The sequence below is a fragment of the Podarcis pityusensis genome (assembly GCF_964106645.2).
Source record: "Podarcis pityusensis genome assembly, chromosome: 2".
Classification (NCBI taxonomy): domain Eukaryota; kingdom Metazoa; phylum Chordata; class Lepidosauria; order Squamata; family Lacertidae; genus Podarcis; species Podarcis pityusensis.
The window spans coordinates 33,061,920-33,088,504 of NC_138029.1; the positions used below are offsets into that span (position 1 = coordinate 33,061,920).

Sequence of the window (26,585 nt, forward strand, 5' to 3'; positions counted from 1 at the left end):
GAACATTATAATATAAAACTAAATAATGTTATTAATGTCATTAAACAATAATGTTAAGAATGAAAACACTCAGAATACTGATAGGCTGGGACTGCGAGAGGCTACCCCAATGGGTTGCTCGCACTCAGAGGAATTTGTACAGTAACTTTTTTTTGCAGCAGCACATCACCATCAAAGCCTATGTTCACAAATCTCTTCAGTTTCCAAACGCTTTTCACAATGCAGCACTTGGGAAGTGTGCACGCGAATACAGGGCAACATAAACCCAAGACACCTCTGAGATAAACAGAACTAGTTGATCCTGAGCAATGTAACGGTTGGTGAGCAGAATATGAGATTCTTATCCACTGTGATGCACTGGCAGACAGCTAAGGGGAAAATGGTCCTCTCTCATAAATCAATGTAGCCTTCAGGGGAACTATATGTTACACTGGAATAAACTAGGATTATTACGGGTAAATAACAGTGGCAGGCAAAGGGAAGCCCCAAATGTAACTATAGACCATTCCTTCCATATTCTCAAGTCAATAAAGTATTAAAGTTATCAGGATGACATCTGGGATAGCATCACCTCAGGGAAAAAAATGAATGTTGTAATCCTTTCTAAAGAAATATAAAGGAGAAGCTGAAACCTGCTTTCTTGTAGTCTTTTGACCCAAAGCAGTACCCACAAAATCCCATTAAAACCAGTGGGGCTATGCCAGGACTAGTCTAGACTCAAGTAACTACTTAGTCACATGGTCGGTACTGGCCCCAAGGCAACATAATACAGCATGGCATCAGTATTGGTCCCTATGTGATAAGTAAACATACAGGGAGTTGGGTGGGAAAATTCTAGTTACTATACAGTCTTCATGCCACTTACCCCAGAGGAATCTCACCATTTCAACCAACTGTATAACTAATGGGTTATTTAGAAATAAATATTTTAAGAGGTGAAATGCTACATTATGTGCGAACATGTAGAACAAAACTCCAGTGACCACATCTGTTAGGAACCCATTTGGAGTAGAGAGCTGGCAAAGGGAAGGGCTCTTTATCACTCCCAATATTCATTGCTTTTCTACTTCAGTGCCTTCCTCTGAACTACTTTTAAGAGTTCCAGACATGTTTGCTAGGGGAAACATGAATCTAGACAAGAGATAGAGGAGAAATTTGTGCAGTCTGCATTTTTAAGCAAACCAACCTTATAGGCCAGCCCTGGACTTATATGCAGTTCAGAACACAGTTGACAAATCAGTTTCAGCTTTAAAAAAAAAGCATACAAAGGTGTATTTTACAGAAAAATGCACAAAATATGCACTTCTAGGGGGAACTGCATACAAAAGTCCATGCAAAATATGTACAAGTTAAATGCATATATTTAGTGCATTTCCTTTTTTAAAAAAATAGCAACAAATGGGATAGGATATTCCTTACATGCAAAACTGGCATGGACCAGAAAGAGGGTAATTCATCCATCCCTAAACTAGAACAGTGTGAGCGGAAAATAGGGTTGGCTAGTTGGAGCAGGAAAACAGTTGTTTGATGATGAGATAACCATCCTGACCAGGGCTGGCCTGAGACATTTTGCTGCTATAAGCAAAATGCCACGATGCCCCCCCCCCAATTCAGGCCCCCACCTCATCCTTGCCATCACACTCACGTTGCCACCGGCTCTGCCACCACAACTGTACCCTTGCCTGTGGCTGTGCCCACACTTCCACCACAGTGCAGTAGCAGTGAGGGCAATGGTGTTGAGGTGGCTGCACTAGCCAAGCCCCGGGGAGGCTGGCAATGGGGCAATGGCAGCGGTTGGATCTGCTGCCTGAGGCAGATGGCTTTCACATCGCCTCATTGACAGGGTGCCCTTGATCTCAGTCCCCATTGCCAGCGCACACAACTTCCCCACCCCAATTGCTCCCTTCCAAAGCTACCCAATGGTTTGGAAGTGGCCACCATAGATTTGTAGGCACTTATTTTTTCCACAACACATAGTTCTGCCCTTAGGCACATTTGTTGCACACAAGTCAAAGAGTGTTCTGCCAGGGCAAACTCAACTGGCACTTGTGCCTACAATCTTAGAAAAACCTTTTTCCTCATAGTACTAAGCAAGAGATTTGTCCGCTAATAAATGCAATTCTCACTCCATACAATCAACCCAACAGACTGCAAATGAATGTTATGGTTCAAAAATGATTATAAGAGGACAATTTCTTTCTTCTGTAAATTTTATATGGTAGTTGTTGTTTTTTTGCAAGAACTTCCCATTCTTCAGCAGATTATTTCAACCCATGTCCCAATACATTAGAGAACCAACTGGCAATATCATTCCATGCATAGAGTGGACTGCAACTTTCTTTTAGGAAATTCCTAATACTTCATGTGTGCCTGCCCCCTTTATATCTGATGTTGTAGCTGACATAATTCAAAGTATTTCAGGATTTATTTATTTATTTGAAAACTTGAGAACACGGTGAAATATTAAGCTTTTCCAAGCGGTTCTTTAAAAAATAACAATAATCACAGCTAAAGTGAAATTATTTTCCAAGGAATTATGATGTGTCAATGGGAGCTCACATTAAATGAAAGGGTGTTCAATATGTTACAGCTAGGGAAGAAGCTATAAAATCCTCACTTCTCTGTTGAAGCCCTTTGTAATGAGGATCATTAGTGGAATCATAACTATAAGATTTATGAATTATGTTTATAGTTTTATTGTAGCAAATACTAAATCCCTAAATACCTACATTAATTTCCAAACTTAGGAAGAAAGCTGAAGGTGTTATACAATTTGCCTGGACCATATAAAATTATGCCACACATTACTTTTAACTATGGTTCGATTTTTACACTTAACTTGTAAAACGTACTTTCACAATAATAAGTGTGTCAGAATAATTTATAAGAACATCCATTTTAAGTGGTATTCGTAATATCCAGGGTCCACCTTTTCCTCATCAATGGAGTAACCATTTCATAAATCATTTGTAAACTGATGTGTTTTGCAGTCATCCCTACATCAAAGGCTGCATAAGGAAACTAGGTGACTGTCTAAGGCAGGGGTGAGGAACTTGTGGCCCTCCAGATATTGCTGGACTCCAACTCCCATCAACCCAATTCTTTCCAGTGTTTGCTTAAAACACAGACTCCTTTTTGGCCCACTGGTGAATATGTTATTCCATGACCAATGCTATTTCATATCTATATGAAGCTCTAGAAGTGGCCATTAGGCGTTTTGGGGCAAATTGCCATCAATATACTGATGACAATCAGTTCTATTTCTCCATAATATCTTAATCAGGAAAGACATGTGCAGAGATGGGCAACCAAGACGTTCAAGGGTCTGGAAACCAAGCCTTAAATAATCATTGTAATAATTTTATTGTCACATGGAAGATAATAATAATAATTTTTTATTTATATCCCGCCCTCCCCAGCCGAAGCTGGGCTCAGGGTGGCTAACAACAATAAAATAAGACAACATTTTAAAATCATTTCATTAAAAATAAAAAATAAAATAGTTCAAATCAAACTGAAGGCAACCATTGGGTAGAGTTCTGAGAAAATTGCCAAAGGAGGGGGTCAGGCTGTGCCCTGGCCAAAGGCTTGGCAGAACAGCTCTGTCTTGCAGGCCCTGCGGAAAGATGTCAAATCCCGCAGGGCCCTAATCTCTTGTGGCAGAGCGTTCCATCAGATAGGAGCCACCGCCGAAAAAGCCCTGGCTCTGGTTGAGGCCAGCCAAACCTCTCTGTGGCCTGGGACCTCCAAGATGTTTTTGTTTGAAGATCGTAAATACCTCTGAGGGACATACCAGGAGAGGCGGTCCCGTAGGTACGAGGGTCCTAGGCCGTATAGGGCTTTAAAGGTTAAAACCAGCACCTTAAACCTGATCCTGTACTCCACCGGGAGCCAGTGCAGCTGGTATAGCACCGGATGAATGTGATCTCTCAGCGAGGACCCCGTAAGGAGTCTCACTGCAGCATTCTGCACCCGCTGGTGTTTCTGGGTCAAGATGGAGCAAGCTTGTTTTCTCCTGCTCTGGAGGAGGGTAGGACTCCAACCAATGGCTTCAAGTTACAAGAAAGGAGATTCCGACTAAACAGCAGGAAGAACTTTCTGACAGTAAAAACACACTTTCTATTTAGGCAAGCCTACCCAGACATGTAGAATACTGGCGTGTTTTAATCTCTTTTGCTTACTGTTGATTTTAATTATCTTTTGAGTGTTTTTTAAACCTGTACTTATCTGTTTTTTGTTTTTTACTGATTATTCTAATGTTTTATTTTTGTAAGCTGTTTAGAGGTTTTAGAGAAGCTAAGAAATATGGCAGTGGGGGGGGGGAATACCATAGTGTCTCAAGACAATATGGGAAATAAGTAATGAACAGGCAAGTTACAGTAAGTACACTGTGCCAGACAGAGGGGCAGGCCAGGAGTCTAGTGAACCAAGGAATAATGCATAAGATGGTTAATAAGTTCCCCAGGGCTGTGGCCCACTGAGAGGTGTGAAGGCAAGTAAACATAAAGGATGACAAGGGGCGGGCCTTTCACCTTGAACAAGAAGGGGTGGGTGAGAGGAGGCATGCCATTTTATATTTCCATATAAGGTCCTACTATGTCAAAGCTAATCCTACGTAGGCCACAATTCTGTGCCAGATTCCACGGGACTGCATTGCTTTCCAAATGTGTTACAGGCATGACTAGAGCTAGCTTTCCTTTAAAATGGAACTCTTTAAGTAGTGTATAATTCCATTCTTAAATCTTCCCTGTTCCCAGAGTTACTTTACAAGGCTTCCTTTGTTGTAGCAAGAAGCTGCATTTGACAAAACTCTACGCTGGCTGGGAGGCCAAGACTGCTTTATGCACAAAAGTCTGTGAAGCTTTTTGTCTGTTTACCATGTTTACCATGTTATTACCACTAAAATATTTACAGATGCTATACCAGCAAAACACGGGTGCATGCATACTTTTCACTGACAATGATTGATATACTACCAAAGTATCTGCAATAAACCTTTTCACCTTTGTGCCTTTATGCATCATGGGATGTTTCATGTGTACGAAATCCCATGAACTTTGGCTAAAAAGAGAACATGAACCCCAATACATGGGCAGTCCTTCCTATAACATGATTGTATGTTCCTTGAGCTATAAACCGAAATAGTCATTGTCTTGGAAAAAATCATGTCAGTTCTGAAATACTTTGAAAGGTCACTTGTGAACACCACAACCTTGTAGCTCATCATGGAGCTCTCTAATTTCTGAACAGTGTCACAAAATTCATTAATAAACCACAGTTTCATCATGATTTATTCGTTTCAGATCTTCTGATCTGGAATCCTTACCCTCAAGTAAATAATGTTAAAATATAATTCTCTTAGTTGTGAATGTCCTTAAGTATCTAGATATTAATTTCATACAATTAATGCTCAAAAAACAGCAACACACAACACAAATCATGGTCCTATCTTGTTATACCTATAAAACAACCATACAGGGAATTGCACCTTTTTTTTTTTTTAGTAACCATTAACAGCAACAACAACAACAACAAAGAGAGATTCCTACAGATTTACTGGTGTCAGTCTGAAAGGGATGAAATAAATGTGGAAAGGATAATGGGTTGGGGGAAAGCCATAAGAACACTTAAAGATGGAAGTAACAAGAGTGATACCATGAATGAACGCAGGGGCATTTGGGGGAAAAAATTCAAGCAGAATAGAAGGCATGCAAGATGGAGGAGAGTACCTCTGACCTGTGACCTCTGACCTGAATGTAATTTCCTGTTTTTCAATCAAACAGAACTGAGATAAAAAAGACAATATGTATGTCAAGTTTCTCAGATTTTTATAGACACATCTACTATGGTTACAAAAGGATTTAAAAAAATTATTCTAAGTGGTCCAACAAGGTTGTGTGCCAGTGGATCTACTTAATTTGGCTAATTTCTGTCTGGTTATTTCCTTCATCATTTTAAAGAAAAAAAATCTGTATTTCTCAAGCAAATACACTATATTTTCAAGCATTTCAAAAACCAGGCTGCTTTTTATTATTACATCCTTGAATGCACGAAGCAGTTTCATCAATCGATATGCAAAACTGGCTCAGAAATTGACAAAAGTGATTTCACTGTGACATTACAAGGCTGTAATAAACCAAATAGTGAAGCTAATTCTCAGCAACAGTGCTAGACACGCCTAAGATTCTTGGCCTGTTCTGGAACTGTTGGTTTTTGCATTTGACACTATTTGGGTAATGCTAAGCTTGTGCAATTAAAAAAATACATTTAAAATTATTCTTTTTTAAAAATCACCTAGCGTATAAAGTAGTTGCGAATCATGCAGCCATTGCTATGTTTCTGCGGCTCGTTATTTCGCCTATGCCAGAACTATATCCTTCATGCAAATTTCATAGCTGGACATGCTTTTGAAAGGAATCTGAGCCTCAGGTGCTAGGCAGGGAGTTAAGGGGAGACTGTCAAAGGTCAAGCAGGACTCAGAAAGATGAGGAAAGACTACCGACCAGCCATCTGTTTCTCCTTACTCCTTCTCTTTTTCTCCAGCCGCTTGAGTCTCTTCTCCTCTCGTCTCTTGGCTTCTTCTTCTTCCTGATGCTGACGACACTTATGGAAATTCTCCACCACAACTCCCACAAACATGTTGAGGACAAAGAAGGCAACAATCAGCAGGAAGGAGATGAAGTAGAGGAGCATCCAAGGGTTATAGTTCATGACTGGCTACAAGGCAGAGAAGAAAGCCATTAAAATTACAACCTAGGAGGGTACCGGGGACAAGGCTGTATAAATGTGCAAAGTAAGATTGGAACATCCTTTGTCCATGAAGATTGTGAGATACGGGGAGGAGCTGTACCCCTTACAGTTTTGTTTTGTTTTTTACAAAACTATCTCTTCTATTAACTTAATGCCGAACCACGTACCTGCTGATCCACTCCCACAGCATCCAATCCATCATACATGATGTCCACCCACCCATCTTTGGAGGCCAAAACAAACAGAGACATTAAGGCCTAGAAAGGCAAGAGGAAACACAGCATTACATTTAGGCCGGAAGAAAACAATTCCTTTCATGTGCCCATCTTCTACTCTGGTCTCCTACCTGCTCAAGTTTAAACTTGCATTTTAGCTGTTATTTTACCTTGCTGATAAAAATAATGTGCTTTGATGCTGAACATCTCCCGCCTACGAAAACCTATCAGTGTCAGACACTGGTCCAACAATGAGGGTTAATTCAAAAAATAGAGACAGCCAGCTCCATTTTCACCCTATAGGCTTCCCTCACTCACTTCTAATTAGTTCCTGCCATGCTGCTAAAGTATGGATGATTTCCAGTGGACCCTGTAAATGAATGGAGATGTTAGCAGCCAATGCGGCGCCCTTCATATGACGTTGGGAATGAACTGCTTACTATTGACCATATTGACTATAATGTGAGTTATAGTCCAGAAACATTTGGAGTGTATCACTTAGGCAAGCATTAGGTTGTGCTGGGTACAGGGTGTCAAATTTTCTAATATGAGGCTTTTTGATAGACATATGTAGTATGATGTGTAATGGTCCAAGAAGGTGCGAGCCCTTGTCTTAATTCAGAAAGGAACTTGTGCAGACTTACGAACGCTAAAATGGGGGATTTTAAGTGCACATTTTGCATCTAGGAAATGTGTCATTTGCCACGGTAGCTGCAAAATCGGCAAGAACACTTAGAATCAGGGAAATAAAGGAGCAAAGAAGCAGATTACCATTCCATTAATACCTGGCCGAGATTATCAAAATTATACTTGTGCCGGACCCATTTGTAGCTGGCTTCTGCACAGTCCGACCTGTTGGTAATGTTCCTTGTGTCTTCCCCTTGGCAGACAAAAAACTTCCCTTTGAACAACTGTGAAAACCAAGAGATGGCAAAATAATTAGCAAATGTGACTTTACAATGCCCGGTCACTGAGATATGTCTGGAGGCTTTTGTCTGGGTGCCCCCAACTTCAGACACTTGGCATGTGGTCATCAGGGACAGGTCTTACCTGCCCCATTTAAGCCCTGAGGTCTGGCACCAGGCCCCCAATGTTTTATTAACACCATCTTTTAGTGAATGGTGCTTTGGTCCTGCTGTTTTTATTTATTTTTATTTGCGGTTTTATGCTGCTGTTTTAATTGATTTAATTGGTTTTCCTTCTATTTGTGAGCTGCCTTCTGAATAATTAAATGTTGGGACATTTAAATAAAAACCAACAAAAAGGCCCCCAAATCACCACCCAGGGAGCAGCAGATAATGGAGCCAGCTCCAAACAGGCCTGACATCTGCATCTGTGCTGGCATGGACATGCCAGGGAACACCAGGGCTGATGCTAGTCACTACAGCATCCTTCCTTCTTATTTTTAACAAAATATTTTATAGTTAGGAGGTGGCAAGTCAAGCATGTACTTGGTTACAGATGTTCATTTTATTACTCATTCCTTAAAGATATATTATGCTTTTCTAGAAGAAACGATGCTTTCCCCCAAGTAAATGTGTTTAGCATGAAGCAGCAAAAGCAAACCCCATTTTATTTCTGTAGCCATGATGGTACCCTAAAAATGCAAAACTGCACAATTTCAGAGTATTTCTTTTACCAGGGCTAGCAAACAGGTTTTTCTTTGACTTTGCTCTATCGTATTAGCAATGGAAAAGCAGTTACAAAGCATGGAATTGCCGTGGTGAGAAGAGAAATGTCAACTGTGTCCTTCACAACTAAATTAATACATATGACCAGCGCCCTATAAGACTGTGAAGTCCAAGGTCTAGAGTTACTTAACGGTCATCATTGACCACTGCATGCTGCAGGAAGAAGCCATCAGGATACAAGTGAAAATGTCTCCACAATAACATTCAAAGTTTTAGGAACTGATAGAGGAAAAAGCTGATTATTTAGCATGATTTTTAAGAGTTGGCTTGATGGACTTGGAAGGAACAAGCCACCAAATCTTCTTCTTCAAGGGTACTTGGTTGATGGTGGACTAACTCATGATTTCTGCCCATACACAAAATATTGTACCACGTCCAGTTTTAGCAAGAATATCTTACTCTCTTTGACAGGGACTATACAACCCGAACAACCTGGATGGTGCAAACAATGCTGCAAATAACTGCCAGTGGTACCCACACTTTTTATTTGTTTATTATAAATATTTCTCTCCCATATTTCCACGAATCATGCCCAAGGCTAATTTTTGCTACAGATGTGACTCACTGCAGTTCGGCCCCAATGTACAGGAAGCCTGTAGTATACACAAGCTCATAAACAATTGCCCCCAATCCAGTGAAGATTAAGAGCCCTGTGTAATTGGAAGCTTCCACATGAGTGGCTGCTCCTAACTGGAAAGAAATTTCGCCTTTCCAATGCATGCTGTACATACTTACCTGGGATCATCCAGCAGTCGGGGCCCTATAAATATCCAAGTAGCACTATAATGTAATTGTGCTGAGCATGTTTTCAGGAGATGGAGGTGGCTAGAGTTGGTCTCCTGTCAATCTGCCTCCCCACCGAACAGAATGCCACAACTGTACCTTCTTTTGCAAGGCACAACCCTGGTGTCTGTGTATGTCTACTGCTAAATCCGGCCCTGGCTATCATTTCCTCACAGTTCTGACAACTTCTGAATTGCTGCTTGGAAATACATTTCCTACCTTGGATTATTATTTAGGTTACAAGACAGTATTTGCTTGCTTTTATCCAGTACCAGGGTCCATTTACCCTGTTGACTTCACAATTATGCCCTTTCATGCTCCTGAAATCACCTTGGGTCTACACATGCATTTGATCAGACAAAGACATTATTCAGACTACTAGAGGGAGGAATTTTGCACAGACCTTTGCTAGTTAAATCATATACATGGATAAAGAAATCAGCTCCTTTTCTAGACCCCAGTTGATTCTATACCTCTGCCTGTAAGTAGAATGAAGGAAAGGCCTCCCATCATTACATTTATTCATTAAATCTGTATCCTGCCCTTCCTTCCAAAGGAGTCCAACATTTTCTGTGAGATCTCACTCACTCTGTCTAGGACTGCCAGATTTAATAAGGGACAGGTGTTCCACATCTCTTAAAGTGACAGAAGAATTTTGAAAGGTGCAGCTTCTCCTGCTTGTGCAGTTACACTGGTCGAAATTCTGTGGTGCACACAGCCCTTGAAGCACGGGCATCACACTGTATTGTGAATCTGGTGACCCCAAGGCATTGACTTCAACAGCGTGAGATACAATTACCAGCAGGGTGAAAGGTATCGAAACCCCAGATGATTAATATTGTCGCTTTCTCAATGGCAAACAGGAAGCGGCAGAACGTGACAGCTACTATGATGGATGTCAGTGCAGCAGCCTGCATCAGGCTAGGTTGAGACATTTGCACTATTTTATTGAGTGACAAAAGTTATTGGCATTATCATGCTTTGCTTCCCTATGGCAAGGTTCGTTTCCCACTGGACTCTTTAAACATCACCTCTTTATTTGAACTCGAAAAGAGATGCCAAGCGTTTAGGGCTCTGTTTGAGCAAGCCAAACAATAGAGATCAGTGCAAACCCATATATTTCATAGGTAGTGACATTTAATTTTATTTATTTTTTAACCTAAGAGTACTATACTTGGGGGGTAGAAGTGTTGAAAAGCACAACACTGGATGCATACCAAAGGTTGATGATTTCCCCCAACACAGCATTTTCTGAAAGGCTTAGGGACTAGGGGATCAAGCTACACCCTGTACTTTCCATTATTATATTTCATCACCTCTGCTCCATGACAGGTTAGTTACTAGTGCCTACTCTACAGCAGTTGAAGCAAATATTGGGAACTGCAGCAAGCAAATATGGGGCATTGCAACCAGCACATTAGGGAAGAGATCAAAACAAGATTACTAAATCAGATTTCGGTATCTGGAAAGTGGGAGACTGGAGAGATAAAACTTTCGGTAAATGCTCAGGATGACTTCCAAAAAAATAATGAGACGTTTTATAGTTATAGTGATATAATACAAATTCCAACCTATACATCAAGGCATACCTCTATAAATAAAATATGAAGAGAACAAATGGGACCAATGGATATTACTAAGCCATTATAAACTGTGCAATTGATTAAGAAACAAATCACTTGCAATACTACATTAAAGCTGCTAAATGTATCTTGGAGAGGCTTAGTCGGTTTTCATTCAATGTTTGGGTTGGAAGGAATTTCCATTTGTATTCTACTAGTTAGTGGCCTGATTCCCCTGCCACCCAATAGTGTGTAGAGACTTGTTTGTCTGACAGCTGCTTCACAAGTTCTGTAGCATGTTTCTTACCACGCATGTACATGCAACAGGGAGCTTACTGGCCAGGGAAACAGAACCTCAGGCCCAGGGACCAAATGTGGGCTCTCTTTGGACCTTGGGGTTCCCCCCAACCCATGCACCCCCCGTCACCAGTCTCATCATGGAGTGTTTCTGCCTGTCTAGAATGAACCCTTGGACTCTGACTATGCCTCTTGGCTGGATGGAGGACACAGACTAGACAAGAGGCAAAATTCACATGTATTGTTCTGCACACTTTGTCTCTGCCCATTGGCATGTGGGCCCCTGGAAGGTTGCGCAGAAGGGAATGCAAGCCCTCAGGCTCTGAAAAAGGGTCACCGTCCATTATAGGCTACCAGCCCCTCCCTCCAAATGTATGTGCTACTGTGATGCTGAAAGCACACTTTTGCATAATGAAACTCACATACTGCGGAATGCACAAAAAGTATACAGTTCCTACAAAACGGTTTTGCAGCTAAAATCAAATATTTTGACTGCATTTCTTTAAAAAAGGAATTTGTGAAGCAGCTCTGAAACACATGGACTTATTATTTGTTCTATAAGCACCCTTGGAATCTTGCACCTTTCCAGAGGCATATATGGTTGTGAGAGTCTCTGTACAGGAAAGTCTCCAATTCCATGCAGTGAATTTGAGCACATGGACCGTCTGGTCTATTCTACTTTCAGTGAATCCTGTACAAAGCCTACCTGGACCCCCAAGATGCCAAAAATGATGAAGAAAGCACAGCAGATGACAACAATGTTTCCAATGGGTTTTAGGGATGACATGAGGGTTTCTACCACCAGCTTCAGCCCTTGTGCCCGGCTAATGACCCTGAAAGACAAAACTAGCATGTTAATAGCATCCTAAGAACATATCTTTCTTCATTCAAAGGGAGTGGGGAAAAGGCAAGTTGAAGTAGCAACTAGCTCAAATACAGGAACTTTAAAGAAATAAAACGACACCAATCTGAAAAGGTAAAATGGAACTGAAAATGTGCATTTGGGAGAGCACTTGTGTGATCTGAATGAGACACAAAGAGAATTACAGGATTTTTGTGCTTTTACACAACCCACTTATCCCATAGAGATATAAACAAGCAGCATAAATGGGACATCTGAACAGTATTGTCGTTTTACAATGACCAATTTGTGGCATTTCACCTTAAAACATCTATGTATTTTTGCCATGCTTTCTTCCACACTGCTGTAATAAACCCTGTGCTTTATACGATTGTAATGGCCGTTTACCGTCTTGCAGGTGAGTGGCGGTTGTGGCCCAACGCGGCGCCTCCTCTCTCCTCTGGACATGCAGCACCATTTTAGATTGTTTCCCTGTCCCCTCTGGCCACTGCAGAAGCTCACAGGTTCCCACCTAATGAGCCAATCTGCAGCGGCCCGGGGAGGGATGGCCATCTACTTAGCCTGGCTGACCACTCAGCACAGCATCCAGTTGGCCATGATCGTCACCCACCCTTACCCTCCCTTCATTAATAGTTGATTACTGCTCTAACCATTTCTTTTCAGCTAGCTGAGCTTTGCTGTGATCTTTTGGCGGTTGCTGTATTCGGAGCTGGGAAGCAATTTCCTCTGCTCGGCAGGTTTCATTTTTCCCATAGCACAACTTTGGCAGTTTAGGCCTTGGGCGGAATCCTATAGTCTTTCATCCAATCGGGGTGTGGTGAAGTGGTGACTCATCCACCCCCTGTTCCCTGGGGTGGCGTACCCCGTTAGACGGGTCTAGAGGGAAGTCTCTGTCCAAAGAGCAAAGTGTGTAGGGCTAGCGGGCCATAGAGCTTCCCACAGCGTTTGGGGGCCATTTGCGTAAACCTGCGTTTTGCAGTGGATCCACCCCCGAATAGACCCTGTCTTGCCTCAGTTCCCGAGCAAGGGGGTGCGGGGCTGAGAGGGATACACGCCCAATGCCTATGCCAAAGCTTCCTACATCTGAAAGCAATAAGTTGTGGCCGTTTAAATCCCAGACGGTTGTTGTATCCATTCATTTTCCCACTCAGCAGTTAGGCGCACCAGGAGAGTGGACTCTGTGGCTGGGCACACAACCAGTCTTCCAAACAGCCATAGAAATGTGAAGCTAGATGTAAAGAAAGAGCTTTGGCTGAATCTGGGTTATCACTGAATATGGGGATGCATCTTTGCTACCACAATGATTTTTTTTAAAAAATTACAACAATGAATGAGATGGGTATTCTGAAGCAACTGACAGCTTAGGATTCTCAGAGTACTCATGGGATAATTTTTGAGAGAAAGAAGAAGAGAAGAGAAGAGGAAGAGTTTGGATTTGATATCCACACCCCGATTGGATGATATCCCGCCTTTCACTCCCTTTAAGGGGTCTCAAAGCGGATAACATTCTCCTTTCCCTTCCTCCCCCACAACAAACACTCTGTGAGGTGAGTGGGGCTCTGTGAGGTGAGAAAGCTTTCAAGATGCCTTTAGCTTGACTATTTAAATGCACTGTAATGGAGAAAGGCCATAAGTTATCAAGAGCTGTGACTGCAACATGCATTCTTTCCCTTATGGCCCCTGATGACCAGAACAGTTGACCAAAACTCCAGTTTCTGCAAATGATGAGGAAAAGTCTGTGGTATAATGATGCCAATTAAGGGCATTGGCCTACAGATTCTGGTTTCAAACAATTGAGCTATTGCCCTGAGATCTTATGATGAAGGGAGGTATATAAATCTAATAAAAATAAATATAATAGATTTATTTGTGTGTGTGCTGAATTCAGTTGCCTGTGATGTATCCTGTCAACATGTCTTTAATTTTGCTCAACTTTTAAAAATACAGCAGTAGCCTCAGTAGTGCTTCCCTGGAAACCCCATGCTCCTTGGCTGAGAAATTAAACTGTATCCCGTTTGACCTCGCGGGTAACAATCTAAGCTCCTGTAAACAGAGTCTGGCACCGTATAACCCGTCATCATTCTTCAGATGTAGGCCCTTGGACAATGGTTCACTTCTGCAAGAAGTTTGAATGTATGGTTTTAATCTAACTCACTGTCACTTTTGGCCTTATTTCCTGACTGGGATTCCTGAACATTGCTACCCATTTGGAGAAAATCTCTATGTATTCTGCTCTTCGGCAAAGCTTCAGCAGTTTGTATTTTTTTCTGAATACACTGTTATCATTCACATTCTCAAGGTAAAAAGCAAAGATATTTACTTATATTTCTGCTGGTTCCACCAGAAAGGTATCCTTAAATTGATTCAGTGGGGAACTTTTCTCTTTTTTGAGCCAGCAATAGACAGGGCCAAATCCAGAAGGGGATGGGGCCAAGACTACACACATCAATTAATCTACACAATCCTCCCACTTCAAACATTTCTACACCAACACACACACACACTCATTTACTCATATCCATTTATCCCCACACTCCCTCCTCTCATACACATCTCTTGCGTTTCCTTTGCTGTGCGTGTTATGGTCTGTTTCTGCACCACCAGCTTGTCCCTGTCCTCTGTTTCACACAAGCAGCCAAGAAGGAGAAATGGGCTTTGGAAGGAGTGGGGCTGCAGGAGAGACCAACCAGCTGCATGGGGAGGCCTGGCAGGCCATGCTTGGATTGTGCACCAGAGATTCCCCGCCCCAATTTTAATGGATCCACTTCATTTCTTGCAGATTCGTAGCATGACACTGTCCCTGAAAAAGTGACAGCACCATTATAAATGCACAGTTGGCTTTATGATTTTCAGGGGCCCTGGGTAAGAGACCATCATTAAGCCCTGTTAGGCAGTGAGCCATAGAGTGTGGAATTTATAAATGGAGAGCACCCCAGAATAATCTAATCAAATTCCTGGAATAAGTGTCATCCCCACAAATTTCTCTGGAGCATAAAAGTGCCTTAATACCAAATCAGGCATTGGCCCATTGGTCTGTAGGACTGCCATATACCTGAGATCTTCTTCACCACATGGAGTATATGCTATCCTAGCCCTTCACTCTCCAAAGAGCATAGTGGAATAACATATCTCCACAGGCTTCACTTTCCACATCTGTGCAGAGCAACTAAAAGTCAGCTTATCATTCTCCATGTGGATGACTTCTAATTCTTATAGAACCCCCTCTTTTTTGCTGAAGAAAGAGGTACAAAAGCTTTAAGAAAATAGTTGTCTTTTATAAGTAGCTTTAAATTCTATAGCCAATGATAACAGCAATTCCCTGTGTTAGGTTTTGTTTTGTTTGTTCATAACACCGTTGTTTAAAATGCTTTTGCTCTTGACTTTCCTACCTCCATTCTGTCATATACATTCCAACTTCCCTGAGTTGAAACTCACTCAGGAAGCCTTGATTGGGACTTTGCACAACTACCACACTAATCAGTGACCTTCAGTGATACAGCATCACTCCTGAATACGGAACAAAATTCCATAACTGCGAATTAGAGTATACTGCTGCAATTGGAGAGAGTGAGCAAGCAATCGATACGCGAGACAAATGCAAGCAGGAAAACAAAGCAGCTAGAATTACTGCACTGCCTTACCAAGGACAAGTCTTACCAAGGGCAGAACTTTACCAAGAGAATTAAGAAGAAGCTTGCTTGCCTTATGTTAGCTACCAAGTCCTTAAGCAATGCCCCCTAAAAAAAATTGACCAAAGCAGCTTGCCATGCTTAACAAGTTGGGAGTAAAGTCTTAAGAATGGATGTGGACATACAGAGTGAACATTAGTTAATACAAGTACTCTGTTTTACTATTTAGTGGACACTGCATTTGTAAACGAACAGAAACTGTCCTTTGTGGGTGTACACTAAAACAAGTGTAGAGTGAATGTTGTAAAAGCATGGCTCTGAAGCCTTGCTGGAAGTTTTAGTTAACATTTTTCTTTGGTCTCATTAAGTGCATCCAAGAAGACCCACTAGCCATCCTTGCACAGTCCACCCAATGCATGAAAACCACCTGGACATGAAAAAATTAGAATATCATATTGTGCTTTCCTTCATTTTCTCCCAAGGCTGCTTCCCATATTTTGAGTGCATTCCAAAAGTGTTCACTGTGAGTGGGGAAAGCTTTCCTGCAGACATAGCCTGCCCTTTATCCTCCAAAGCAACCATCCTAGTCCTCAGCTTAGTGTGCTCTGCACAGGCAGCTCCCATCCATGTAGGCAGCTCCACTTTCAAGATCAGCAATAAACTAGCATTCCTGCCTATTTATTTTAGTTACTTTATACCATGCAGTTCAAAGAAACTTCCCAGGAGCAGATTATAATCAAAACAGAAATAAAATAACACCATAGAAAAGAATAACAGGTATACAATAAAAACAAGAACAGAAGCTAAAAGAGCAGGTTACAGAACAGTATAAATACCAAACACTTGAAATAAAACCCAGTTAAAATGCCTGGGAGAATAAAAATGATGCCAGTAGGTACCAGGCAAGTTTTTGTTTTTTTCCCTGGAGAGAGAATTCTACAACCAGGGCACCACCACCAAGCAGACCCTTTTCCTTGTCACCTCCCACTGAATCTGTGATGGCAGGGACATCCAAAAGTGATGGCCTTCAAAAATGACCTTGACTGATAAAGAAGAATAAGACTCATCATGCAACTTGGACCTAAGCCATTAAGGGCTTTAGGAGTTAAGAACTGAACTGAACTCAGAACAAGACAAGGATCCAGTGCAATTAACGAAGCACACTGGCATTTTGTGATCGTTGCATCTGGTTCTAGTTAGCAATCTAGCAGCTGTATTTTGAACTAATGGTACTTCCCAAACTCTTTTCAAAGGCAGCCCCACATATAACACACTACCGAAGTCTAACCTGGAGGTTACCAAAACATGGATGACTGAGACTCAGCTATCTCTATCCAGAAAGGATCGGAGTTGGCATGCCAGCTGCATCTGGTAGAAGGCATTCAATGCGACTGTGGTCAACTGTGCCTCCAGTGACAAAGCAGGATCTAGGCGCAACCCATACATTCCTCCTATAGTGGGAGTGCCACCCTACCTGGACAAGAGTCACTATCTTTGGAGTAATGGGCAGCATCACACTTGAACACTAGCTTAGAGCTGGGACTGGAAGTCTCCCCCCCCCCTCCATTCTATCCTTAGCTCAAGGATGGGGAAATGGTGGACATCCATATGTTGTAGGACTCCAACTCCTATCATCCCTGACCACTTGCTATGTTGGCTAGGACTCATGGGAGTTGAACAACATCCAGAGAACCAAAGGTTTCCCATTCCTGCCTAAATCAGCTAAGTCCACAACTAATTGGTACTCCATATATAAAAGCAGCCCTGACCCAGACAATGTTGCAGCAATTGTCCTTAATCCTTCACTAGGGTTCTCTCCCTTTTCCTTCAGGTATTTTACCTTACAAGGCCCTCCAGGCTGTGCTCTTCCCATTTTCCTTTGTCCTCCTTACTGTCCCAGTGGTTGAGGGTTGCACTCTCCTTTGCCAGCCCTTTGCTTCCAGGTCTTATTAGAGTAGCTCCTGTTGAGGGTCTTCATTTCATGTCGCGCTCTGAGACTTCTGCACAATGTCTCCTTCCTCCTCTTCTCATCTTTTTTATATTAAAAAACCCCTATTTGTCACACTCACCTCTGACATGCCTACTCATTTTTAGCTGGAGCCAATCACAAGTCAGTCTTCAACCACCAGAGTACTCCTGCTAATAAAATTAGTCATGCTTAACGCTAGGCGTGATCTGTAGTGTTCTAGTGAACTATTTAAAGCAGGTATGTCCCTAAACGCTGGAAGCAGGAAACTACAACACAGATTTTATTGCTCGCCACTGCCTCTCACTAAATCCCCGTGTACAATAATAGAAATATCACTTTCCAATCTCCATTATTTTCCCCGAGCAATTAGAACAAGACGACTGCTTTTGCTTTTTGTTAATAATAGAATGTTGTATTCTCTTCATTTTTTTTAAAAAAGGAAGCAGATGGATGATCTTTATATAACTCCTCCAGCAAATAAACACACCACATACGCACATACAGCGAATGGATTGCTTTCTGCAAGCCTAGTCCAGGTAGAGGTTAATATGGATGTGCGTGTGGCCGTGGTGTGATGGCCACCAAGGATGTGAGCCATGTGTGCCCTGCCACATGGCAAACCTTGTGTAAAGCCTTGGACACATAGTTCCTGGCCAACAAAGCTTGCACAACCTCCAAGGCTTTGCTGGCGCGGTTAAAACTGGCTTGAATCACAAGGGCAGTGCTTCACACAAACGACATACCATGTGGAGAAGTGCCCATATGGTTTGCATCCGTTGCGGACACCACATCACAGAGTGCATGTATGAAGTGGCGCCTCTTTGGATAAAAAGGGAGGCGTGTTTGTCTAAGCTGTTTCCTTTTGGTAGCGAAGAGTACAGTTACACTTGGTGCTAGGGTGGGGGAAGATTTGGATGTGCGCAGGCATGTTTTGATGAAAGATTTCTACAAGCTGGACAGGGATTCTTCTGTCATTCCCTTGGCTCTATTCTCTAGTCTGCTTCACCATTTCCCCACCAGATCTACGTTCTTCTATATTTTTCATTGGCGTGGGAAGGGGGGCCCCTGCAAATTCCTTGAAGTAGACTACATAATGAAAAACAATCACATCCAAATGTTGCAATATGCATTATGTAAGTTGCACTATTTATTCCGGGCACCAAAACCACATTTGGATTACTTGGTGCAGAAACGTGTACAGCTTTGGCTTAAAAACCTCTCTGTCGTTTCCTCCTCAGCTTCAATGCTAATGCAGTTCTCATGTCTTCAGGAAACAAAAATGTAAAGACTTTTACAGAATACAACTAATCCCTAATCATTGAAAGAGGGCAACATGTTTTTGCTTAAGGGCTCCAGGGACCCTTAATGGTAAAATCAGCAGGGCTTTTTGGCTCTAAATTAATAGTGTGGTGGATCAGAGACCACGGAGGTGGTAGGCAGGAACAGAAGCTCAGTGGTATCCAAGAGGTTGTGGGTGGGTGGGGGGCAGCAGCTGAGGCTGACTAGAGGTAGCACTAATATTTGGGAATGGGGATGCTGCATTCCTGTAGATCAGGAATGTGATCTAGCTCTCCGTGCAGAGAACCCATCCATTTCAGCTACCTGAGGCTGTAGTGAGAATGGTTTTAAGCTAGTGTCAAGTGCATGACAAATGAAGAAAATTGAAGTCAGGGCATGTGTTACTCCCCCTCCCAAAACATACCTCCCCATCTAATCCCTGGAGTATTTCCCAGTTCTGCTAGCCTCAGCAGTCTCGATTCTTTCTGCTAAACTTGCACCATGCAGACAGCTCCATCCTAAACACCTGTCAGTCTCATATCTGCTGGAACACGTTTGCCAGCTTTAAGCCTACTAGTCCGATCAGAGCACTTGTCACAAAGTGAGGGAAATTCAGATTTGCCTTCAACACTCAGAGAAGTGTTAATATGATAGAAAAGAGCCACGAAAAATGACTTGTAGCGTAGTGTTATGAAGAGTGAATAATTCATACATCTATTTTGGAAGCCAAAGCCAGGACAGAATAGTATTCAACCCCCTCCCCCCCCCCCAATTATTCTGAATACATTTTAAATGTTGGTTTCTCTTGTATTTGATCCTGGCAATAGCAGCCAGGGAAAAAAAAAATAGTTGCAAGTAATCCAGATTTACAAGGGGCTGGTGGATTACTACAATGTGTTATACATGGGGCTAACTGTGGAAACAGTCTGGAAAGTCAGCTGTTCCAATATAGGGCAGTGAGAATATTAACTATCACATCAGGACTTTAACATCTGCAATGGCTTCAATATATTTCTGTGCCGAATTCAAGGTGCTAATATTATTCTTTAATCTCCTAAATGGCTTGGGGCCATGCTACTGGAAGGTTCACCTTTTTCTGCATATGCCTTAAGATCTTCATTAGAGGTTGTACTCGAGATGCCTCCACTAAATGAGATGCGTGGTTACTAAGGAGCGGGCCTTTTGCCTGATACCTACACTGTGGTCTTTCCAGCACCAGGTAAAGTTATTTTAATTTTGCAAAAAAAAAATTAATTTTTTTTAGTTATATGCATCTTTGGTATTTCACAATAATTATTCCGCCCCCCTAATGATTGGCTGTAGCTCAACAGTAGAGCATCTTCTTTGTATTTAGAATGTCCCATGCTCAATTCCCAGCATCTCTAGGTAGGGCTGGGTGAGGCCCCCTGCCTAAAACCCTGAAGAGCTTCTATCGGTCTGTGTAGACAACACTGAGCATGATGGACGAATAGATTCAGTAGGAAGTTCCCTATGATCTTGTATTGGCCGCACTGATATTGTTGTTAATACATAAAGGTAAAGGTAAAGGGACACCTGACCATTAGGTCCAGTCATAACTGACTCTGGGGTTGCGGCGCTCATCTTGCTTTATTGGCCGAGGGAGCCGGCGTACAGCTTCCGGATCATGTGGCCAGCATGACTAAGCCGCTTCTGGCGAACCAGAGAAGCGCATGGAAACACCGTTTACCTTCCCGCCGGAGCAATACCTATTTATCTACTTGCACTTTGACATGCTTTTGAACTGCTAGGTTGGCAGGAGCAGGGACCGAGCAACGGGAGCTCCCCCCCGTCGCGGGGATTCGAACCGCTGACCTTCTGATTGGCAAGTCCTAGGCTCTGTAGTTTAACCCACAGCGCCCCCCGTGTCCCTGTTAATACATACCCTGATGTTATTTTCTTGTGTCTTTATTTAACCGATTCATAACTTTTATAAACTGTACAGAACACTTTGTGGAAGGGTAGCATTAAAAAATAAATAAATCTAAATGAGTAGTTAATGCCACAGCACCTCGGAAAGTTATCTACAAACAACACTTGGAATTCCTTCTCTCTTCTTTTAAACGGGGTCTTTTCAGAGTGCTATAATGCAGGTTGTCAACAGACCTCAGTAAACAAGCACCTAATCATCCCTGGTCTCTCCAGGGAGAAGCATGCTAGTTGTAACAGCAGTCTTGATCACTCATCACTCATCTGTCCCCAAAAAACATTATTTTGGCAGAAGGAAAAACCCAAGACACCATATTACACTTTTGTTGAAGCAGCTGCACTGGCTGTTTGTATACCAGCAGGCAGGTTCACGGTGTTGTTACTTGTTTACACTGCCTAAACAACTTGGGACCCAGCTATTTGAGAGACCACTTCTTCCTTTACAACCCTGCTTGGCTACTACATTTGATGGTAGAGGACCCTAAGAGCTCCTACTTTTAGCCTTGCATCCACCACAGTGTGGCATTCACTACCATCTGATCTAAGGCATTATCCAACAAACTACTCTTTCAGGTGTATGCTAAAGATTATTATTATTATTAACTGGATACTTATCTGAAATTATTTTGTTTACAGTAAAACTGTCACAATTATTTACAACGATCACAGGGCAGTTGACAACATAAGGAAAGGACTATCAATTAAACAAAAAAGCCCAGATATTTGGTCATGTGTATCCACTGTGAGACAGACAGTTTCTTTTCATACAAATTCAATTTATTATTTAGCATGAGCAACAGACTGCTTTTGCCAAAGGTCACTGAACATAGCATCCTGAAGCAGTGTGCTGTGCCTCTAGCATCTCTGCTGAGGCCTGTGGCGCTCTCTCAAGTACAGATTTCATCTGCAAACATTTAATGGTATGTTCCCCCAGTATAGGTGTCCTTCCACTCCTTATTTTTTCAAGAGCACCCTTATTTCTTTCCATGACACACTGGATTCATCATTTCCCGACACCCAGCCCAACAACATTTGACCATCCTACATAACCCTCTGTAGTTTCCTTACCTTAATGGTCTGAGAGTTCGCAGTAGCCTCAAGACTCTTAGCATTCCAAGGATTTTTGTGCCGCTATCGGAAACCATCGAAACCAGGATGTCAGCCACTGAGATGAGAACCAACACCCCATCCAGCACATTCCAACTACTTCTCAAGTATGCCTTCTCACCAAAGCACAAGCCTAACGCCACCACCTGTCAAGATGTCAAAATTGCAACAAAAGATGACGACTTGAGTCAATATGTTGAATGCATTATTTACAGATATGAGACTGCAAATACATTGGCTTCCCAGTTATAGAAACACAACTAAGCCAATCCTGCAAAGTGTTATAATGTAAGGTTCGTAAAAAATAACTATGCAGAAACATCCCAGATTGTGCCTTTAACAGCTGATGTATTTTTAATGCAGTTAAAACCTAATTGCGCAAAAGTGTCTGCAATAATGTATAGAAATTACATAAAAGAATGGAACACACGATTAATATTTTCTTACAGCTGACTGCAGATATAAATGGTTGGAAGCTGCTGACCATATGCTATCCTGAGCCACAAGGCTTTCAAACAATTTTCAGGTGCAACAAGGTCACCACAACAACTAAAATGAATCATTTGAGAGGTTGCTAATTTCACACACGCTAGCTTTGTTGGAAGCACTTATTCCTACACACTGGTGGGAAAGGGTGACATCCCCACCAATTCCCAGCAAGTTAGAAAGTTTCAGCCGAGCATTTAAAACTCTGGCCTTTTCAGAGGCAAGCAGGTCTGAATGGTAAATCTCTTAAAAGAGCATATAGCAGATACAAACTGAGATGTCGAAAATGAGCCCTTGTGGAATGTGCTTGGTCTTCATTTAGGTTACATGGCAAGCTGCTGCACAGGGTCTCAGTTCTGTGGTTCATAAGGTCAACAGATGGGAGAACACACTCCACTAGCCAACCTCGGTTAACAGGGATGGGGAACTTGTGGCTCCCCATGTTGCTTGATTCCAATTCCCATCAGGCCAGCCAAGCATGGCCAAGGAAAAGGGATGGTGGAAACTGTAGTCCAGCACCATCTGGAGCATCACTGGTTTCTATTCTTGCTCTATTAGCTGCTACAAACATGTAGCTTAATTGTTTAGAACTCAATGAGTGCATATGAGTTCCAAACACTCTCAGAGGTTTTGCATGTGCATGCTGGGATGTCCCAGTAGGGAAGCCCGTTTTCATAGGACATGTGCATACTGGCATAGAGCTTATACTGATGAAATGAGTTCAGTAGGTAGGAAATATGTGTTTCATGAGGGTTCAGGATGAGGCCAAAAGGCCAAAGGGTAATTTACCTTGATGGTCATTTCAGCCAGGAAGATTGCTGTGAAAATATAGTTGGAGAGTGTGAGGAAAATTCGTTCCTATTTAAAAAGAGAGAGAGAGAGATGCAATATTTTAATCTCATTTGCCAAGCTGTGCATATTTACATACCTGGGAGCTGCTAAATGGTTTCTTGCTTTCATACAGAAATACCCACAACGTTTGCTATCAAAGAAGAAACAAGTCCAAATATGTACAGGATAACATTTAATTTCATGAACGCCCCTTTGCTTTTTCTTATGCACTTTTATCTGTGTTAGTACCATGGACAGCTGCTGGCTCTCTTATACACTGAGGTGGGATACGCACTGCAAATCATTTTCCCGCAGTACAATCTCACATCTTTCTCTATATTCCTAGAATGAGCAGTGACATCTTTTTATTTGTACTAAGAATTCGAGAATACATGGAAGTGCCTGATAGAAAGTGGAAGGCACCAGAAATAGTGTGTGTTGTGTGGGGCTGTTGTGCATCCCAGGTAAAGTTCAGGACATATTAAATACATTGCTGAGAGTCTTGGTACCATCCTTGCTTTACAAACAAGCTGAGCACCAGCTTTCTGGAGGTAGGCATGCAAAGAATTCTTGCAAGGGGAGGAAAATCTAGATCCCACCCTCCTATCTGCCACATTACCACAGCTGTCCACCTCAGTTTCCTCTATGACTGCTGTTCGTGCAGAGCTGGGTTTCCTAATCCACATGTGTGAAGGGAATCTGAAAGATGTGTGAGTATCCTTTTTCTTTTGACCCAAGTCCTGTGAATTTTCTTCCTTTCTCTACATTTAAGGTGTAGTTCAGGAGAGTCAATGCAGTGAGAACAGAAACAGATTTTTGTGCTTTTATTAATATCTATCTATATCTATATCTATATCTATATCTATATCTATATCTATATCTATATCTATCTATCATCTATCTATCATCTATCTATCATCTATCTATCTATCTATCTATCTATCTATCTATCTATCTATCTATCATAGAATCATAGAGTTGGAATAGACCACAAGGGCCATCGAGTCCAACCCCCTGCCAAGCAGGAAACACCATCAGAGCACTCCTGACATATGGTTGTCAAGCCTCTGCTTAAAGACCTCCAAAGAAGGAGACTCCACCACACTCCTTGGCAGCAAATTCCACTGTCGAACAGCTCTTACTGTCAGGAAGTTCTTCCTAATGTTTAGGTGGAATCTTCTTTCTTGTAGTTTGGATCCATCTATCTATCTATATCTATCATCTCTGCTAATTTATGGGAAATTATAGGAGTACAGTGGTATCTCGGGTTACATACGCTTCAGGTTACAGACTCCAATAACCCAGAAATAGTACCTCGGGTTAAGAACTTTGCTTCAGGATGAGAACAGAAATCGCACGACGACAGCAGCGGGAGGTCCCATTAGCTAAAGTGGTGCTTCAGGTTAAGAACAGTTTCAGGATAAGAACGCACCTCCAGAACGAATTAAGTACTTAACCTGAGGTACCACTGTAATATGAAATGAAACAAATAAAAACAATGCAAGTTTCAAGCAGTATCAACCCAGGGTCCACACTTGGGTTACCTTTGAGCACATGAGGCCAACCTACTCATTTCCAGCAATGTACACAGCTGAACCTCAATTAGCAATGAACACAGAAACAAACCTCGTCCTTTTTCTAATTCAGTCTTCCTCAAACCTGGTACCCTCCAGATGTTTTGGATTCTAACTCTCTCTTCCACGGTAGCCAGCATGGTAAGAGATGATGGGAGCTGAACTTCAAAACATTAGGAAGGCACCAGGTAGGGGAAGGCTGATATAGCTGTCTAAAGTTGTCTGTGACCTTCAGGGGAATTATATATATCCCTCTTGGTGGTCTCTACCTCCCCAGTGCGAAATGCTGAACCCTGAATATTCGGAAACATGATAGTACCAAAAGCTATTACTTATGCAAGGTACACCTTAATGGCCATGTTATTGGGAAACTCCACAGCAACCAAAATTTGTTAGCATTTAGCTATTACATACCACTGCATTACAGTCCTTATCTAATTCATTTTTCATAAAAACCTCCAGTCATTGTGCTCCACATTTCCCCAAAGGGTACCTGTGGGAAATCCAAGCCTAACCTGACATCCCTATAGCTTAGCCAAAGTCCATAGGTTCCCCAGGGGTGGCTAAGGGTCCTCTCTGGATCACATTTACAAATGATCACAGAAGCAGCCAGTGGAAAAGAGATTTTGCAATGATAATAATTAAAGACATCACACTTCAGACTAATCTCTTTGCAATCTCTGATTATGCTGAGGAAGAAGACGAGGCCTCTAAGATAAGAATGCTGTTCAAAACTCAAAACATGATAGATCGTGATGTGTGGAGAATGACTCGGGAATCAGTTAATAGCCACTTTTCCAGACTGGCCTCTGTAATTAATCAAATCTTGCAGGTTCCTGCTGTGACCACACAAGTTTCTTCACCAGGAAAACATTCCCTGCCTTCTTCGGAGTACTGCACAAAAGATGGGTCTCTACAAGGTCAGCAAGCATGCCATGCAGACGAGCTGCTGGAGGACTGGATAAGGTCCTGCTTTAAGGGCTGCAGATAAAATATTAATAGCAGTCAGAAAAGGTTTGGAATATTAGACTCCTTCGCGTGAAGCATGCAGCAATTTTACAGTGTAATCTCTGCAGACCACAGAGAGAATTCTCAGAAAGGGATTGCACATTGTCTAGAGGCAGTGCTCCCTCCCTCCCCCACTGCAGTGACAGGCTGGCTGGATCTGGGACAGCAAGAGAACCGGCTTGAGGCGGTTAGAAAATCCACATCTCTGGAAGGCAAAGAATAATTGTTAGAGACGACTGAAGCTCAAGTAATATCTATTTTGGTTTCTAGGCAAGAAGTCTGTTCCATGGAGAAGTTAGTATATGAGCCCCGACTCCCTTTAGGGGGTTTTACACTGCCCCCCACTCCCAACACCAATGTAGAGGACTACTGAAATCCTTTGCAAGCCCATGATTCATGGTCCAGCTCTCTTCTATCTTGTCTGAGCTGGTCACTTTTAATCCAAAATTTATTCAGTTTTCTCACACTTGAATTCAAAGACTATCCTTCTACACATAAGAAGAGCCCTGCTGGTCTACACATAACACAAGAAGAGGTCCGTCTCGACCAGCATCCTGTTCTTACAGTGGCCATTAAAATGCCTACAGGAAGCCAGC

General features: G+C 42.2%; 1 protein-coding gene across 13 annotated transcripts in view; it reads right to left on the minus strand.

Moving 5' to 3' along the window:
* The window catches only part of CACNA1G (calcium voltage-gated channel subunit alpha1 G), a 327,715-nt gene that overhangs the window by 41,403 nt on the left and 259,727 nt on the right, over nucleotides 1-26,585 (minus strand). For 9 of the 13 annotated variants that reach the window (XM_080993526.1, XM_080993530.1, XM_080993525.1 and 6 more), the window contains 6 exons: nucleotides 23,366-23,434; nucleotides 22,052-22,236; nucleotides 12,005-12,131; nucleotides 7,751-7,876; nucleotides 6,918-7,007; nucleotides 6,504-6,717 (listed from right to left, as the gene is read on the minus strand). In XM_080993526.1, coding sequence (XP_080849652.1) covers nucleotides 6,504-6,717; nucleotides 6,918-7,007; nucleotides 7,751-7,876; nucleotides 12,005-12,131; nucleotides 22,052-22,236; nucleotides 23,366-23,434 — 811 coding nt within the window. The remainder of the gene's footprint in view (nucleotides 1-6,503; nucleotides 6,718-6,917; nucleotides 7,008-7,750; nucleotides 7,877-12,004; nucleotides 12,132-22,051; nucleotides 22,237-23,365; nucleotides 23,435-26,585) is intronic. The other 4 variants (XM_080993532.1, XM_080993529.1, XM_080993535.1 and 1 more) reach the window with 1 other exon arrangement.